The 19798-nt window shown below is 45.5% G+C and overlaps 1 protein-coding gene across 3 annotated transcripts in view; it reads left to right on the forward strand.

Moving 5' to 3' along the window:
* Positions 1-19798, forward strand: part of LY86 (lymphocyte antigen 86) — a 67126-nt gene that overhangs the window by 43180 nt on the left and 4148 nt on the right. Inside the window, exons 4-5 of one of the 3 annotated variants that reach the window (XM_053223127.1) lie at positions 11267-11319; positions 12645-12697. In XM_053223127.1, the coding sequence (XP_053079102.1) occupies positions 11267-11310 (44 nt within the window). In that variant the 3' untranslated portion in view covers positions 11311-11319; positions 12645-12697. Of the gene's footprint in view, positions 1-11266; positions 11320-12644; positions 12698-17157; positions 17536-19798 lie in introns of those variants that run through there. The other 2 variants (XM_015086997.3, XM_053223126.1) reach the window with 2 other exon arrangements.

The raw sequence follows: 19798 nt of genomic DNA on the forward strand, positions 1-19798 counted from the left end.
ACAACATGTGTGTGTGCACACACTCATGTGTGTATACCAGGTATATATGATTATAAAGTAGGACACCTTAGGTCAAGGGGAAGTAGACTTTGGCAGCTGTGATTGGCATGGCTGAAACACAATGAAAAGCTGAGAGGACTTGATGTCACATGCATGTCAGAATCCCAGAGAGGGGCAGAACTCAACAGTCTTCAGAAGATCTGCACAGTGCACTCGTCTCTCTATGTGGAGGCTAGCACCTTCCAGGAAGAGCAAATCTATTAAATAAATACATACAACAAGGAATCTACCCCAAAAACCAAGAGCACACTTTACACACTGTATGTTAACCAATTTGACAATAAGTTATATTTAAAAAAAAAAGAAATACAACAGATATTGATATATTTCATGCAATATGTGAGAGACAGATAAAAAAAAGTAGTTGTGGGATTAATTTCAAATGCATTTGGAAAGCTTGTAATTAAAATAAATATTACAAGGACACCTTTTATAAGCTGAAGAACCCTTTAGTCAAGGAAATAATTGCTCCCTGGTTTATCTTTTGTGTAAATCTGAAGGTTACTGCTTTAAGTGTTTGTCCAAAGTGAGGAATGCATTGTAATTAGATGAATTTCAATAAACACAGAGTAGGTCCCCTGAGTACTGTATATAAAGTCTGACATGACATTTCCCACAAGGTAGATATTATCTCTGACAGCAGCTAAGGGATTCTGTTATAATAGTCCCTGATTTTACTTGTACGAATAAGACAAAGCCAGAAGCATAGGGGATGCTTAAGTTGGCTACCTGTCCTCCTTCCTTTTGGTTAGTTGGGGTGTCTTTCATCTGTCCTGGTTTATGCCAAATGAGTGCACTTGGCCATCCTCCGAGCATCATTAATATTAATTACAGAATCTTCTCAATCTCACTGTCTGTAACAATGCAAAACTCGGTCTGAACAGTTCTATCTAGATCAGCAATTCTGATTCCATCCATCAGATTTCTATTGCCCTAGCCCTCTATGTGTGCCTTTTCACAGGTCTATGAAATGGAGGAAATTCAGAAATTGCCTAGATGTGGAAAAAGTCCCACAAATGCTTTCTGCAAAATGCCTTATGCCTTGCATTGCTGTAGCAGAAGACGCAAAAACACCTTCCAGGCAAGTGCTTACATGGTTAATCTACACCAATGGTCCCGACAATCTCTATAAAGCATGCTCCCAACCAGGCACCCCTACCGTGAGCCTCACTTCTCAAGCATTTGGGGTTCACTGCACATGGATTAATGAATGTGAGCCCCAGGAGCACGGTCATTGATTTCTGCTATAAGGGGAACAAGCAATTTTATCTGAGGACTCACTTTTAAGATATGTCTTCTCTAGGTCATCTGTCCCACCTATTTGCTTACCCCTGATATGTGGGTCATTTTAAGCCACCTGCTTCAGGCTTTCTGCTTTGCTGTCCCTGTACCTCCTTCTCAAACTCTCATGATCCCAGATTTTTTTTCCTCTTTCCCTCGATGACAAAGTGGCTTAGATGGGAATTCATGTGTCTTGGTTCCACTTCACTTGGATAAATCAATAGACCCATGGAGGGGTGATACTTCTTGGCCACCAGGGACAGTACCAGGTGGGGAGCCTGTCATTGCCGTCCCTACTGTCATTCTTTCGCTGCAGGAGCACACTACCAAACCTGATATTATTCTCCAGGAATTTACTGCTGCCTACCCTATCTCACTGCAGAGCCAGCTTGGAGGGGGGCAGGGGGGCATAGCCCAGGACAGTGGTCCTCAAGCTAACATATACATCACATCACCTGGAGGACTTTTCAACCACAGATTATTGGACATGCCCACCCCCATTTTTGATTCAGTACATCTAGAGAGGAGGTTTAACATTTGCATTTCTTACAAGTCCCCAGGGGAGGCTGCTGATGCTGGTCCAGGGACTACAATTTGAGAACCACTAGCCTAGATAGGGATAAGCCCAGAGTTTGAAGCTAAACCTGCACAGAGTTGGACCACCGCTGCCACTTACCTGTATACAACTTCAGGCAAATTACACAACCTCTCAGAGCCTCACTCTGCTCAGGTGCACAATAAGGAAAATACGAGACACCTCATGGGATTCTTACAAGGATAAGATGGGGTGATCCACACAAAGCCCTTAGAACGGAGTTTGGAGTGATAAATGGAAGTTACTTCATGCAGCTGATTAGGGGTTTCTCAAGCCAGGGCTCTGGGCCCCTGAGGTCATCCATCTCAGAATGGAAGTCTGCGTTTTAGCAAGGCAGGCAGAGGCAGTAGAGCTTTCAAGGGTTTGAAGTTTAAGACCCTTTCTCTCTGAGGTGGCAAGAACATGACTGAGCTGTGTATTCTCTGGTGGCTGACAGAGCCGAGTCTCCATGGCCCCTGTGTGCCCCTGGGGAGACAGACCCATTTGCATTTCTCATGGAACTGGACATTTGGAGCATCATCTCCTCAGCCTTTGGCCTTTCTTCTCTTCATGTTGTATTCCTCGTCTGCACCCTTCAAGCAGCTGTGGATTTGCTGGGCAGCCACCACTGCTGCAGACTGGTGGGGAGTCTGCAGAAGCTGGGGTGTGCTACTGTGATAGCAAAAAACCCCCCTCTTAACACCGCAAAAACCAAAGTGGAAACAATGATCACCCTGGAGAGGGCACCAGCAAAAACCAAGCAAAAGAGGACTTTTTCATGAAGGAGAGAAGAAGAAGAAGAAGAAGAAGAAGAAGAAGAAGAAGAAGAAGAAAGAAAAGAAAAGAAAGAAAAGAAAAGAAAAGAAAAGATAAGAAAAGAAAAGAAAAGAAAAGAAAAGAAAAGAAAAGAAAAGAAAAAAGAAAAAAGAAAAAAGAAAAGAAAGGAAACCTACGGCCTATTAAGGAATCCCATAGGCCTGGGAGATTTCCCTCTATCCACAAATTCAAGCCCATTTGTAAGAGCCAAGAATGTTTTGAAACTCTCCTATGACATCACATTTTCCCTTTAGTTGAGCCCAGCATATTTAGACGAATGATGACCCAGGACCAAAGCATTTTTAATTTTCTAAGGCAATACAAGCTCCTTTACAAATTCTCAGCCTGTTGCAGATTTTGCATAAACCTGGCTCAATGACTCCCACACTTTCATGTAATAATCATTTAAGAACCCAATTAAGAAGGCCTTCTCCCAGCTCCCCGGACTGCTCCAAAACTCTGATCCCACGGGTGGCTGGTATTTGCACATTAGCAAACATCCTGAGAGCTCCAATCTGTGTGGACCCCGGAGACCCCCAGTCTGAGAGAGGCCACCCTCTGTAATGTCTATTTCATTATTTCCCATCACACTGCTGTTTCCTGAGTCTGCCCCAGGTTCCTGGAGATCAATTCAATTTCTTCTCTTTCTCCCCAGCACCGTCTTCTTCATTTCCATTTCTGGAAATCCAATCAGCCCGCCAATTCACAGGCTATATTTTGAGAGTTACATTAAGTATTTATCTGCAGGAATTCAGAAATAAGTTGGTAGGGACAAAAACTTAAACTTTCTTTCCTTTCTGATTGTCAGAAGTTATGTATCTCTTGGAGGGAAGCTGAGCAGCCAAGACCAAAAGGTCTTACAGGAGAAATAAACTTGGAAGCAAATCATTTCACCTTTTGGGCCCCAATTCCTCATCAGTGACTTAATATTGGCATTGTTTGCTGCAGTAGCCACTAGCCACATGTGGCTATTGAACACCAGAAATGTGGCCAGTCCAGAGAGAGATGTGGGCTTTGTTTTTAACTTTTGTTTATTTTTGAGAGACAAAGAGACAGAGAATGAGCAGGGGAGTGGCAGACAGAGAGGGAGACACAGAATCTGAAGGAGGCTTCAGGCTCTGAGCTGTCAGCACAGAGCCCAATGTGGGGCTTGAACCCACGAACCATGAGGTCATGACCTGAGCCAAAGTCGGACACTTAATCAACTGAGCCACCAAAGCACCCCTGGAATGAGATGTGTTTTATGTGTGGAATACACACTAAATTTGAAGACTTTGTAAAAAAAAAAAAAGTATGAAAAAAGGAATTCTAAATATCTCATTAATACTTTTTATATTGGTTACATATTGAAATTACATGTTTAAGATGTGGGTTAAAATATATATACATTACTAAATTAGTTTCATTTGCTTCTTTCTCCTTTTTGTCAAGTGTGGCTACTAGAAAATTTTGAATTATGTATGTGGCTCACGTTATATTTCTATTAGACGGTGCTGACCTAAAGCTATCCAATATGATCACCACTTGTCACATGTCTGTATTTAAATCATTTACATTTAAATTAAATTAAAAATTCAGGTCATCAGTCATACTAGCCACATTTAGCTAGAGGCCACCATGTTTGATGATGCATATGTAGAACATTCCCATCTTTGCAGAACATCATTAGACATCACTGATCTAGTAGTTTCTACATTGCTTTAATTTTTTTTAACAGTCTATCCTGAATTCAAGTGTGTGAATTTGTGTTGGAAATTTCACTCTCTAGCCCAAAACGTAAGCCCAACCAAGTACCTTCTCTTTTGCTGAAATCTTGGGTTATGCTGGTGTCATGGTTCTGAAGGGCCCTTTGTCAGGGACCCAAATCCAAACAAGCCATCACTCTTGACCCCTTCTCAAGTTGATCACCTGGAGCCTCTTTTCTTTATCCAAGACCACTGTGTAAGTTTCCTACTACTGTAACAAATGACCACAAATTTAGTAACTTACAACACAAATTTATTCTCTTACACTACTGGATGTCAGAAGCCTAAACTCAAAGTGTCAGTAGGGCCATGTTTCTTCTGGAGGCTTTAGGGGAGAATTCATTTCCTTGACTTTTTCAGTTTCTAGAGGATGCTGGCATTCCTTGGCATTTATCCATCCTTGTGATCTCACTGAACTCATCCAGGTAATCCAGGTTAATCTCTCCATTTCAAAATCCTTAATGTAATTGCATCTAGAAAGTCCCTTTTGCCATGGAAGGTAACATACATATTCTGGGGATTAGGATAGGGACATCTTGAGAGTAGGCGCTCCTAGCCTGCACAACTCCCAAGTGGAAAACCAATCCATCCTGTCTGACCTCTGCATACCATGTGAAAAGGTCAAATAATTGGGGTGCCTGGGAGGCTCAGGTGGTTGAGTGTCCAGCTTGGCTCAGGTTATGATCTCACGGTTTGTGAGTTGGAGCCCCGCACTGGGCTCACTGCTGTCAGCACAGAGCCTACTTTGGATCCTCTGCCTCCCTCTCTCTCTGCCCCTCCCCTGCTCATTCTCTCTCTCTCTCTCTCTCTCTCTCTCTCTCTCTCTCAAAAATAAGTAAACATTTAAAAGAAAACTTTACTTTTTATTTTTTAAAAAAAGCCAAATAATTGTGTATAATCCAAGGAAAACTCAAACTCTATATGTTTTCAATGAAAATACCCTCACAGAAGTCAAACAGTTTGGAGACTTCACAGATGATACAGTCACTGATTTACCTGAGGAGAGATAACGAGTTTTTCTGTTAGGGGACCATATCATTGCTAAGAAAAGGTTTGCCTTGTTGGGCCATTATTGTCACCCTATCCAAGACCCCATAAAGCCCCCACCTGTCATTGGACCCTACTCACAACAGAAGCTATTTGGCTAGAAGTCAATTCCATGACCCATTTGCTGGAATCATTCTGGCAGAGGAAGAAGATAAGATGGCAATGAGACATTTATAAAAATGTATTATTAAGAGGAAGCCAGTGTGCTATTAGGAAAAAAAAAAAGAATAGGGATAACAACAGGCACATCCCTGAATCACCAGAGAAGTGTAAATCACAGGACCATGAACAAGTAAACCTTGGAAGGCTTCTCACTTCATAGTTTTATAAGTGATCCATTGCAAGTACACAGTGAATGTTTTTAAGTTGTAAATAATATTAAGTTTCTCTAGTGGAAAAGGCCAAAAGGAAGTTCTCATAAGCCCATTTGAAGGAACAGGTAAAGATATCAAAGTAGCATAAGAAAAGCTAAGATGTAGTAATCCAAACTCTAATCAGATACTTATGAGCTCCAACGTACAGCTGTTAATTCTGAAAAAAAAAAACAAAAAAAAAAAAAACACAGTTATGATGCCCAGAGCTTTATGGGGTCTGAGAGTGACAATAATGGGCCAAAGGGGCCAAATGACATGCTGGACATCTCAAGATATGTTTGGAAATAAAATTGAACATGTTCTAACTACTGAGCTCCTAGTAGCAACAGAAAAAATTCTCCCAATAAAAGGGTCATGTGATATGCCAGGGAATCCCAAAAGTTCGAATCAGTGAATGGAAGACACTTTGTTTATTACAATGCTCCATTGCTCAGAGACAGGAAGTGTCCATGTGACTGAATGAAGAAACCAGAAGCCAAGAGGCTAGCTGTGCACCTCTCCCTCTCCTTCTCTGCTCCCTCTTCCCTGAGCTTGTCGGCTCCCTCACCTCCACACAACCAGGGAGGTCTTCACCTCCTTGTCCCTTTCTCCCAACTCCTGTCCTCTCCAAAGCACGAGGCTCCGAGCCGTCTCAGGGACAACCAAGGCATTCATTCTTCTTCCTGCTCTTTGGCGTAGAAGCCAGTCAGAAAGCAGCTTTCAGGGTGTTCACATTGTTCCTAGGCTGGGTGGCTCCAACATTAGACTCAGACCCAAATATATCAGCAGCCAGCTTTCTAGGACTAGCTTTTATGGGGCCTCAATAAAAGGTTCACCTTCTGCCAGGAAGCGTTCCTAGTTTGGGGTCCCCCCGCAAAGTCAGAGACAAGGTCTTGGGGGTGAGTAGTTATGCCAGAGAGGAGGAAAAGCCAGGAAGGGATGAATGGGAAGCTGATTTCCAGTGTGAGAACTGGGGCTCAGTCCCACTGGGATCCTTCAGGAACCGCGGTGTGCCTCTCAGAATTGCCCCTCTGAAAGTCAGGAGGCTGTGGAATACATCCCCAGATTCCAGTCCTTGTGGGTTGAAGGCCTGCCGAGGATAATGTCCCTGCACTTCCTGGTTGTCCTACACGGGCTGCTGTGCAGTGGGAAAGTGTAGAGAGGTGTGAGCTCTTGAACTGGGATAATGTCAGAGGCATGGCTGATGCCACCAAGGCTGCCATGATTTCAAAACTGGTTAGGGGATGTGGCCGGGACACCAGAAGTATCTGCAGGTAGGGCCCAGCCCAGCCCCAGCCTGCACAGTCTGGCCCCGTGGGGCAGGAGCTGTGTTTCTGCTTCCAATCACCTACCCCCTCGGCCAGGGCTGCCTGTGCAACTGTACTCAGAGACTGAGATCACTTGTGAGGTGATACAGGCATGCTTACCTGGTGGCAAGCCCTCAGGAGGGACATAAGAACTGCAGAGGCTCTAGAGACTAATAGGTGAAATGGCCCAGGAGATGGAGAAGCTGACAAAATACCACACCACACACACACACACACACACACACACACACACACACTACATAAATAAATTAATAATAATAATAATGATGATGATGATAGTAAATAAAAATTGGGCCTGGGCTTGGGCCTAGCCTGGGGCTATCTGCCCAAACTGTCTGGAATCCATCCTTTGAAACCTGGATGAAACCTCCAGACTTTCAGGCCCTCAGGGAGTCTATCTGCAGCCACACTCAACCTGGAGGCAAGGGACCCTGTTCCAGGTCCCCACACAGGCAGGCTCATTATCGATTTAAATGAGTGCCCTAACCAGCAGCTAGTGCCCTGTGGGACCAAGAAACACGTTCCATACCCTGCAAGGTCAGAGACTGAAAAAAGCAGAGCTAAAACCAGGGAAGAGATGAGGACTGGTGCCTGGGTCTGTGCCACCTACAGACTTGGGCCTCTTTAAAGAAATGCCCAGAGGCAGAGAGAGGAAAGAACAATATATTTAGAGCTCACCAAAATGAAGTAATACACTCGCTCCCTCTCGCTCCTGAGACGAGGCTTTTGGTCTGGTTGGAATGTTCTCTTCACTGTGGGACCACTGCCCACAGGAGCCCTTGTATGGGGCCTTCCCAGGTCCTGAGATGCTCCCACTCCTGGAGGACAGGGTGAGGGCTGTGCCCTCCTAGTTCAACACAACCCCCCAAAGATTCCCCCGACTGGGCCAGGCAGGTGAGAAAAGGCTCAAAGCTGAGCAAATAAATAAATGATCATTTTTTAAGTCTTTGTCAGAATATACTAATGGACCGACTTATAATAAATTATAACTCTAAGCAGTTTTAAACTGTCGAGCACCCTAATAATGCTGAAATATTGATGACATTTTTGTAATAAATTTGGAAGACTGGAGGCAATTGCAAGAAGGCACTAGCAAGGGCCAGGAAACGGGGAGGACTCCTCCCACAGAACCCACGCCTGCAGGGAGCACTTCCAGGCCAGCACCCGCACTGGTGGCTGAGGACAAAAGGCTATAGAGTGGGAGGCAGCCCTGAGCCCCTCATCCATCTGATCCAAAACCCTTTGGGACCTTTTATTTCCACAATTTAAAAATCAATTTCCTTTCTGAAAAAGACACTCTGTGCCAACCACACAAAGATTTGGGTCAAAAACAAAGCCAATTCGCAGAAATGACTTCATGGGCTCAGAACCGGGGAGGTGGATTTCTTTAATTCACAGCACACTAAAAACTGATAAAGATTTCAAATGGAGGAAAGGAAGGAGTGGGTACAGATATACTGGGGCTCTTTTTATAGAACGGGAGTGTGAGAATGTTAATTAAAGGAATCTCAGAATCAGGGAGGATCTGAGAATGGAAGGGGCGAGAATTTAATTTTAGGTGTTGTTTCATTAGGTTAAAAAAAGAAGACAGTTTCATGAGCTACCTGCAGCCATGCTCCGGAACTTCATGGACCCCCCAAAAAGCTCCAATGGAAACCATAAAGTGTAAGAGACAGATTTAATGAAAACCCCCTTGGCCCAGTAAAGAACCCCTTTATTTGAAACATAAATTCGCAAATCTTGGAGCATTAAATGAGCATAATAGAATGTTAGATGTCATTCTAATGTTAGTCTTCAAAGAGTTGTCCTCATGCATTTCTTTAAAACAAAGGCACCCACAGAATTTACTGGTTGTTAGTCTGCCAAAGGTTCCAAAACCTAGGCCTGGTGTGTTCCTCAGCATCCAAGTGAGTTTTCATTACGTCACCCTTCTTCACATCCAGTGAATAATAATACAACTAATAACAGTAACAATAATAGTAACTAGTGATTCTGTCCTTACTGGGAACCCCACTCTTCTCATCAAGTTTATACACAAGTTCTCTGGTCCTCTCAATGCCCTGCTGGAGAGTCAGTCCCATTTCTATCTTGCAAGTGCAGAAATTGAGTTCCAGAATGGATGTTCAGCTGAGGAATGGGAGAGCTGGGTCCTAAACCCAGGTCTGTCTGCTTCCAAGGTCAAGTAATTTGCACTATGCCACCTTAGAACAATCAGTAGAAGCACAAAGCAGGGGTAAAATGTTTCCAGGGGAACCCAACCAGACCAGACACAGACAGGCACACTCCCTCTCTCCATTCTTGGGCTCTGCTCCTGGGCTGTACTGCATTCCCATACCTTGATGGCCAGCATGAATGATTTTGACTGGTTCATGCCCACAGCATTCACAGTCCTTGAATTGTGGGTAGCAGAAACAAAAGCAGACAACAAAAGCAAAGGGATTTTCTGAAAGGCTATCTAGGAGTCACAGACGCAGTAAGAAGGCTGCAACCCCAGGCAGACAGTGAACAGCTCTAGATACCAGTGAGTCGAAATCAACCATCTTTTGACAGAATAGATTGGTCCTGGGTCTCATTGTCTTCTTGTTCAGATTATTCTGGCTTGGGTAAAATAACATCCCCTGGGGAAGAGAGAATTTCCTAAAAAGGAACAGTGTACTGGTAGTTGGGCCACTGCATTGCACAACTCCAGGGGGCACCACTCACATAAATTATAATGTGAATGGTACACCCGCAGGTTGTACAGTATGCCAGCACTACAGTCCAATCCTAGGCAGCCCCCTCTGAGCTCTCTGCACTTGTGAGATACACCACCCACATATACCACTCACTCCTCACACAGTTAACATTCAGTGTAGCTAGTCATTGTATCTTTCTCAGTTGCACCGGAAGATTCTCAAGGATAAGATCCAGAAGTTCAATTCTCTATTTCCAAAATCATCTTGTACGGAAAAGTAGTTTCCAATTAAAGTTTTGCTTATATCCACAACCAAATATCAGTTTCCTTTCAAAAATAAATGGATCACTTCATTTAGTGCAATGAAATAGGAAGGCTGTCCATCTGGCAACCACCAAGTTTGTGCATTCTCCTTGTGAGGTACAAGAAATTGACCAAGGGAAGGAAGGATGGATGTGTTGGGGGCACAAGCATTTAACAGAAGCCAAAGTCTATGCAATGAATGGGTCTCCTGGTAGAAGTTGAGGTTCAGATTGCCTGGAGAGGCCTTTTTCAAAAAGGATTACCCTCATGCCCCTGATATTATTCTGTGTGGGCAGATGTTCACACACCAACCATGCTGCCCTTGACCCAAAACCTCATTTCATGGAGATTTTGTTCTGTCTCCAAATATTTACTGAGCAGTGGTTAGGCACCAGGGGATATGTGAGACAGAAGTCACTGTGCCATTAAAAGAGCTGAATACCTAATGCCATCAATAAGGGTCACCTGGGTGGCTCAGTCAGTTAAGCGTCTGACTTTGACTTCTATCATAATCTCATGGTTCATGAGTTCAAACCCTGCATGGGGCTCTCTGCTGTCAGCACTGAGCCAGTTTCAGATCTTCTGTCCCCCTTTCTCTCTCCTGTCCCCCACACATTCTCTCTCTTTCTCAAAATAAATAAGTAAACTTTTAAAGAATATATTTAAAAAACACATAATGCCATCAATAAACTAATAAGCATTTTTTTTCTCCTCCATTCTCCTCTACCATCCCTCCACCCTCACCACCATATTGGCTGCTCTGCTGGCTCATTCCCTAATCCGGTCTTTCATGTAAACAGCCCAGGTCCAGAGCCTTCCGGTAGGGAGAGGATTACAATAGCAGGAGCAAGAATGAAGTTGCTTGACAAATCCATGTCCTGGCTCTGTATCTGCTCATTCAACAACCTCTACAACAACCCTATATTGCACCCTGCTGTGTGTTAGATTCTGCAATGCACTGGGAGCTATGCAAACAAGAAGGCACAGGCTACTGCAGGAAACAGCCTGTAAACAAATGATTACAATTCTGGGTGGCCAATGATTCAAATGTTTCACATAATATTCTTGTCTCCTGTTGTATCTAGCACCTGGCACAGTGCCTGGCCTGTATTGGGCGGATGCCCTGTAGAGTGGATTGGTGAGTGAGTATATTAATGGCAAATACTTTCTGACTGCTCCCCATGCACCAGATGCTATTAAAAGAGTTTTACTTGTATTAACTCATTTGATTCTCACAACAACTCTGAGGTGAATATTATTATAACCTGCCCATGTTTCCTGATGAGGACACTGAGGCCCAGAAAGATTAGGTGACTTGGCCAATTAGTAATAAGAAAAGACAAAATTCAAACCCAGCACAGACAATCTGACCCCAGAGCCTGTGCTCTTAGGCACCGCTTATAATGTGTTAAGTGCATGGGGCTGGGGAGTCACAGAGGAGGCAGTCACAGCCCATCACCACCATAATGTCTCAGCTGATTCACCTCCACTACCATTTTCCAACTACCGTTTCCATCATTCCACCTCAACCCCTGACTCCCACGTCAATGCTGTGTGTTGTCATCATCAGAAAATGCACCACTTCTGAAATCTCATTGTGAAGCCTTCTGCCATCTGCCTTCACCATGTCCTTCCAGCTCACCCATTCTAGGACCTTGACAGCCATGATGGAAACTCCATTCAACCAACTCTACCACTGTTTCTACTATCAACCCCCACCCCCACCTCCATTTTCTTCCTTACCTTCCTTAGAGTCCATGGTCTGTTATTATAAGCTTTCCCCAATCTATTCCCAACAGTGTTGACTTTCTCTCCTTACCATTCTTGCTCGGTAAAACTACCCAACCATCTACCCTCTCCATTATTGCATCAGAGCTACTGAATGTTGTCTCATTCCCTTCCCCCAGGGCTTAGCTCAAATATCATCTCCTTAGAGATAACCAGCCATCCAACCAAACTTGGCGTCTCCTAGTTTGTTATTTTAGCAAATTACTTATTGAGTGCTTTCCAGACACCGGTATTAGAGCTTTACATTGATTAATCCTTTGATTCCTCAGAGATCAGGGAAGTGGACACTGTTATTATCATTATTATACCCATTCTGAAAACAAGGAAACTGAGCCCAAAGAGATAATGACTGTCCAAGATGAAACAGTTATCACAGGTGGTCTCAGGATTTAACCCCAGGCAGCCCAGCTCCAGCCTGGCCTCCTAACCATCTCACCATCTGCCTCTCTTACACCACCTACATGTCTCCTTCTAGCACTTTCAACAATCCAGACACTGCCTTGTTTAGTTATTTACATGTTGTAGATGTTCTCCCTAGAATATGAACAACTGTGTGAACAGAGACCTTCTTTCCCAATCTTAGATCCCTATTGAATAGCGAGCACAGATAATAGGAGCAAATCATTTTTGTTTAATATGACTGAGTAACATTTGTCTGTTTTGTATATGTTTCAGAGCAGATTTATTATGCTGGCCCCATCAATAATCCTGGATTTGAAATTCTCGAGGTAAGGTTTTGGTTTTCTGCTCTGTTCTGTTACTTAATTATTGTATCGAGCAGTTTCTTGAGTTTAAACTTCAACAGTTTAAACATTTTCCACTGACCCTTACCAAGAAAACCGTTCTTCAGTAAAGCTGATACCTCATGATGGGTACTCACAAACGCTTAACACACTGGTTTTACCTTTTTCGTTATAACATTTTATGTCTGTTGGACCCTCTGGGATCCCCTGGGCAGACAGCTCCCACGGAGAGGGAGGCCCTCATCCTGTCCTGCAGGATGGTTGGTATCTGAGGGTACTGCATGGGCTAGAGCTGCTGGGGCGTGAGCTGTCTGTGAGGCTGGCTGTTCAGAGAGAGGAAGACACACACACACACACAAGCGTGAAGGGTAAAGGCCCCCAGGTACCAGCCTTACACTATTATTAGTGGGCTGTCACCAGGTGAATAAAATGCCCCCGCCCTGAGCATTCACCGGCAGGGCTCACAGCTAAGGGTCCAGTTTTCCACAAATTCCTTTCCGCAAAATAATGTGACCTTCTTAAATGGCTGAACTCAAGCAGCTCTGACATGAGCAATACATTTTCAATATGCTACTCCTGAGAGAATCTTACGGGACATCATAAAAGGAATCACAAGGTTGTAATAACTTTCTTTTTTTGTTTGTTTGTTTGTTTGTTTCAACTTTAACCTCTCTGCTTTCCAGATCCCAAAACCCATCTATGGCTCTGGGAAAGGGTTTCCTTCTGCGTAAAGAATCTGTTTAACTTTTCATTTATCTTGTGTGTGTTTCCTTTCTGTCCCAGGCTCTGGGTTCCTAAGGTGCAAGCCGTACTGTCTCTAGAACATTCTCTAGCTGTTGCTCCCACAGATGGGAAGTTTGCGGCTTCACCTTCCCCTCTGGGGTTCTCCAGAGTCTTCTCTGCTGGCCTTTCATTGAAATATTAGAGTCTTGCAAACTCTCTTCACTTCTAGGATGTGGAACCAAAATTCTCCCAGTTAGTTTTTTCTTTAAGTCTTTGCTACTTGAATTCTTTTTTCTTCCCCGATTTCCTCCTGAACCCCTCCCTTCCCCCTTCCCCTGGCAATTGGCTTAAAATTTGCAAATAATAGATTTTCATCTGGCATTACTGGCTTTTTAATTTGTATTATTTCAATTTGTTTATTTATTTTGAGAGAAAGAGCGTGAGCAGGGGAGGGGCAGAGAGAGAGGGAGAGACAGAATCCCAAGCAGGCTCTGCATTGTCAGCACAAAACCCGATGCGGGGCTTGAATTCACGAAACGTGAGCCGAAATCAAGACTGGGACACGTAATCGACTGAGCCATCCAGGTGCCCTGCATTATCGACTTTAAAAAAAAAAAAAAAAAAAAGCAGCTCCCCTCGGGAGTTGCTATGACCTGGAGGAGGGGAAAAGAACTTCCTAGAGACACAGAATCCTTTTGAAAGAAAAATCTGGCAGAGATGTAAAAAAGCTTTACTGCATTCCCCTAGGACACTTGGGTGAGCTCAGGATCTGCATTCCTCAACCAATAAGCGGTGCTCAGGCATGTCACCCGGTGTGAGGACAAAGCCAGGCTCAGGTGTCCTGGCCATGGGCATGGCTGCTTAAGCATCTACTGGTCCTCTTTGGCTGGTCCTCCCACCTCTTCCTCGTCTTTGGGGCCTAGGAAGCAGAAGCCTGGCCAGCCCTGACTGTGCCCCAGCCTGCTGACACCTGGCCAGAATCAACAGGGGACATCACCCAAGTGGGACACATGCAACCTGTCACGTATGCAGCAGAGGCAGCTGGAGGCCTTAATCTCAACACGAGCTCCCACGCTGGCGGGGGACCAGCTGCAGCCAGCCCAGGCTTCCTTGGCAGCCAGCCAGCCAGCAAGGCTCAGAGACTTTGCTTCCTAATATGGGACAGAGACAGTGTGAAGCCTTCTGGTTTTAAAAGACCTGCCCCGGATCCCCTCCTCCCACCAAATCCCCCAGAGATGGGCCTCTGTGCTAATTCTATCCCTGTTCGGCTGAAAACTTTTCCACTCAGCAGTCAATCTGCAGTGTCTTGGTATTATTTGCTTTTCAACACAGCCAGTCCCTTGGCCCAGACTGAGGTCCTGCCTGGAACCCTGCATCTCCAGGACTGCTGTTTTCTGAATTAGAATTTAGAGGCCTTCTGGGGTTCCAAAGTACGTGGACAGCTTACAGGGATGGTCTAATTTGCGTAAGTGCTAAGTATATAACTATAAATTCCTGACTCGCAAATTTAGTGCTCTCCTCAACAGCACAGAGGCTGCTGCTCTCTGTCCCTTGTCCCTCCCTACTCTGCCCCTCCTGTCCTCCTAGCATGTCCCTCCACCTGCCTGAGGATGAGCACAGTTGCCTAAATACCCTTACTCCTAAACCAGAGTATGCATATCCTGGAGGTATGTATGCACGTATGTAATGTAAGCAGTAATTCATCATCTAGAACCTTCCTGCAAATACTACATCTTTTCTTAGGCTTATAAAGCAATAATGAAAAATTCATTTGGTTTTCAATAATTATGTAGGGTGTGTACCTGAAGGCACAGGGACTCTAAAAGAAAAGTGGACAGGAATGATGGCAATGATGGTGGCACAAACAGATGCAGGTTCCCATTGCTCTTTACTCAGAATTAATTCTCTAACTTTTACACTGCTTCGGTGAAATTCCTAAACTGCTTCTGAAATCACAGCTGCTCCTGTTTGGGTGATCAGCCTCAGGGAGCCCCGCTGTCGCTGTCGCAGGATCCTCCAGCTGAATGGTGCCCTGGGGGATGGCTGTAAGCAGCCTTCCCCCCTCAGCCACCATCCAGTGCACAGCCTGGCTCTGCCCAATGCACTTTTCATTGTTGGGGAACCTGCTCGCTCCTGGACCTTTGCTCATTGCTAGAGAGTTGTTCTTTTCTTTTCTTTTCTTTTTATTTTTTTAATGTTTATTTATTTTTTGAGAGAGAGAGAGAGAGAGAGAGAGAGAGAGAGAGAGAGAACGAGCAGGGGAGGGGCAGAGACAGAAGGAGACAAGAGCATCTGAAGCGGGCTGTGCTCTGACAGCCTAACTTGGAGCTGGAACTCACAAACCCTGATATCATGAACTGAGCCGAAGTCAGACGTTTAACTGAATGAGCTACCCAGGCGCCCCAAAAGTTGTTCTTTTCTAACAAAAACTACCTCTCATGCAAACTCCATCCAGTGTTCTGATTTCTTCCTTCCCTCCGGCTTCTACAGATTAAACCCCTTTCCTTCTCTGGATGACAGGCACTTCAAAGATGTGCCAGGAATCTCTTGAGATCCTTCCCTCTTGGGCCCTTTGCCCTGCTTCCCACTAAGTCGTGCCACCCAGAGTGTCTCTTCTCCAGAGGGGTGAGTCTGCAGACCTGCCACCACCGTGTGGCCTCTGGGGGCTTGGGGCGGGGCTTAGCCGCTGAGCAAACACATGGGTTTTTCTGCGATTCCATATATAGCCCAGCTGCTAACCACAGACAAAGGGAGTCCTCTGTGGAGTGTGGTTGCCAGGAAGGAACCCTAAAAGGTGGTAGTACTTTTTCTGATAGAGCGCTGTGGTTTCGTGCGGGTGAATCTTGTGCCTGACGTTTTCTCTGTCTTCCCTGGATCTTCCAATTGCTCGGGCCAGAGTCTTCAGAATCACCCACAGCTCCTCTCTTTCTCTGCCACCCACATGGGTTTCCTCAGTAAATCATATGAGCTCTTCTTTCAAAATCTATGCAGAATCCAATCTCTCTTCTCACCTCCCCCATCCACTACAGGCCCGAGTGGTCTCCTACCTGGTCTTAACTGCTTATACTCTCTGTCCCTACAGTCTTTTTTCAGAGGGCAGCCGGAAGGATCTTCTTAACATGTATACATGATCAGGCCACTCCTCTGGGGAGGAGGCTCTCATGACCTGCGACCCTTTCCAAGTGGAAGCCAGTGTCTCCCCACCATGGCCTGTGAGGCCATCCCCAATTCATGTCCTTCCCCCACTTCCTGTGGTTCTGTCTCCCTATAGCCCCTTGGGCTTCCTCGCAGTTTCTCGAATGTGGGGCCCAGCCCTCAAAGCAGCTCCCCATCTACTTCAGGTCTTTGCCCAAAGGTCACCTTTGCAGCAAGGCCTGCCTTGACCACCCTACTTAAAACTGCCAACGGCAGTTGTGCCAACGGCACAAGTCCAGCCCCACCTGGCCCGGCCCGGCCCTGCTGTCCATCCCCTTCCCCGCCTGCATTCTCTCTGTGGCATCAGCACACACAATGCACGCACAGTGAAGTATCTCATGCATTGTCTGCCTGTCCTGGTGAGGCCCATAAGCTCCACAACGTGAGTTCGGTTTCCTTGGTTCTCCTTCATCCCCAGCGTCTAACACACTGCCTGTACATAGAAGGTTCTCAGTGACTACCTGTCGAATGATTGACTGATTGCTCTAGGAGTCACACATGTCATGCTTTCCCTGTGTCCCTTCCAGGGAGAATACCAGGTCTTGCTGGAACTGTATAATGAGAAGCGCTCCACCGTGGCCTGCGCCAATGCTACGGTCATTTGCTCCTGAGAAGCTAAGACGCGGAGCACGCTCTGTCTCGTGGGAACTGCAGGCTGCCCACACTGAACCTGCTCTGGAAGAAACACCAGTTGACAACAGAGAGGCTCATCAGAGGTGCAGGTGCAGATTTTAGCCCCGGGGGCCAGACGTCCCCAGACTCCACAGGTGTACGTGCTTTTAAAGGAGCCTCCTGATGGTCGCCAGCCCGTGGGTCCACCCTCCTCCAAACGGCCAGGCTCTCCTGCTTCTCAGCTCCTCGGGAGCACTTCTTCAGTTACCCAGAATAAAGAAATCTGGCCCACAGTCGCTCCTGATGGTCTGTTCAAAGGATCTTAGTGCCATATTTGAGTTACAATGTAATTTCCTCCAGACAGGGTGCCAGGTGCTGGCGCAGCGTAAGTAGTTCTGAGATTCAGGAAGCTGACGTCCTGAGGATATTGGGGAAATATGCCCCTTCTCCTCCTCCTTCTCCCAGGCAAGTCCCAGGCCCTTTGGCCGCGAGGGCCGAGGAGCCGATGAAACCCTACAGAGTGACATCAAAGTCCCACCTACCAAACCTCATTACATCTTCACCCCCAAAGCCTTGGCTACCCCTGGCCTCAGCACACCATGGCTCTCAGTAATGCATTCATTCATTCTCCATGTGTAACTACTGAACACTTAAGTACCAGGCCCTGTGCTCAGCACTTAGGATTCTCTAGGGAGCAAAACAGACACTGTCCCTGCCTCGTCAAGTGTGCGGTCCCTTGAAATATTAAAAAGTCATGTTGATCGGTGTGGACACATCCATTCACGCACAGAAACATCTCCTTTAATGCCCCCTGCAAAGGAGCCAGTTGCTGTCTGCTGTTAGAGCCGTTTTGGCAGCCCTGTCTTTTTCTGTCCCAGGATGTGCAGAATTGCACGGTGGGCTCCACATCCCTGACACCATCCTGTGCCCTCCTCCCCTACCCCAATCCTTCCAGTGTCCCTCAGCCCAGCATCTGGCCCTCTTGCTCCTACTGGGGAACTGGCATAGGGTGACTGGGTTGACTTTGTAGGTCTTTGATATCCACACAAATGCCACTATGTTAGAGATTAAGACAGGAAAACTACAGAGTTTAAAAATGTTCATTGCTATTAATTACCATCCGCACATAATTAAACTACCCAGAATAGCAGGCTGTAAATGCCTGGGGAATTAAAACTTTAAAACCAGCATCTGAGGTTTTTTTGGCTATGGAGAAACAAAATTATAGCAGTGTCCTCACCTACACCCATAAATGCTCGGGAGAAAAGACATACTGTGGTTATGCCCCGCTGGGGAGCAAACCTCTAAATCCACACACGGGGGTGATCCTGTTATGTACATAGATGGCATTCCCTCAAGAGAGACATGCCCCTGTTTCCTTTCCCATAACATGCAGTAAAAGTCGTGTGGAGATTCTGGGCACTCACACGTTCCAACAGCTCAGGACAGTGGTCACAGCCTTCCAGAGGCAGGGACAAGTAGAAAACAATCTCACTTCTTATTTTTCTGCAATTTCCCTTCCTATTCTTTTGTCCTCTTAAAATTCATTGACAATGCATGTGTACGTGCATGCGCGCACCTGCGCGTGAGCATGAGACAGAGAGAGAGAGAAAGAGAGAGAGGTTCAGATCTCTGGGTTTGGGTTAAACAGGGGTTTCCATGTATGGGGCTGGCCCTAGCCATGACTGAGTACTCATGAATACACAGAGGCTGCACTAAAGGATTGACTTGAGAGGAAACCAAAATGTTTCTGTGTCCTATCACGGGCCTTAAATTTCCCCATGAGTTTCATTCCTGCAAGCTGAGAAAGTTTTTCACTGGTTCCGCGTCTCCTATTAAAACACAAACTGGGGGCGCCTGGGTGGCTCAAATCAGTTAAGCATCCAACTTCGGCTCAGGTCATGATCTCGCAGTTTGTGAATTTGAGCCCCACGTCGGGCTCTGTGCTGACAGAGTGGAACCTGCTTGGGATTCTCTGTCTTTCCTTCTCTCTCTGCCCCTCCCCGCCCTCTCTCTCTCAAAAATAAATAAGTAAATGAACATTTAAAAAAATAGTAAAATAAAACACAAACCATCTTGGTCAGAGAAATGCCAGAATAATTATCACTATTAAACACTCTGGCAGAAAATTAATAACTAAGATGAAGTTTGGAACTGCCCCTGCAGGAAGCAAGAGTTATTCAGGGAGGGGGCTGGGCAATACCAAGGCAAGCTCTCTTGGGGTAACCCCCCCACGTGTGGGGAGGGGGGTACACTGACAAAGAACTTAAGTTGTGTCTCATCTTCTCACAGAGTTTGCTGTTGTTTCAAAATCACTATAAAACATCCTAAATAAACTTCTCAATAAAATTCCCTGAAAAAAAAAAATCAGTTTGATTCAAGATGATGCTATGTTTCCAAAGAACTCTTGTGGAAACAAGACAGTTCCAGGCATTTTGGTGCCCACAGGCCTCTCCTTATATTTTAAATCTCTGTGTTTACATATACAGTTAACCCTTGAACAACACAAGGATTAGTGGCACCAACCCCTCATGCAAGTAAAAACCCACATATAAC

Source organism: Acinonyx jubatus, chromosome B2 (genome assembly GCF_027475565.1).
Source record: "Acinonyx jubatus isolate Ajub_Pintada_27869175 chromosome B2, VMU_Ajub_asm_v1.0, whole genome shotgun sequence".
In the NCBI taxonomy this organism is placed as follows: Eukaryota; Metazoa; Chordata; class Mammalia; order Carnivora; family Felidae; genus Acinonyx; species Acinonyx jubatus.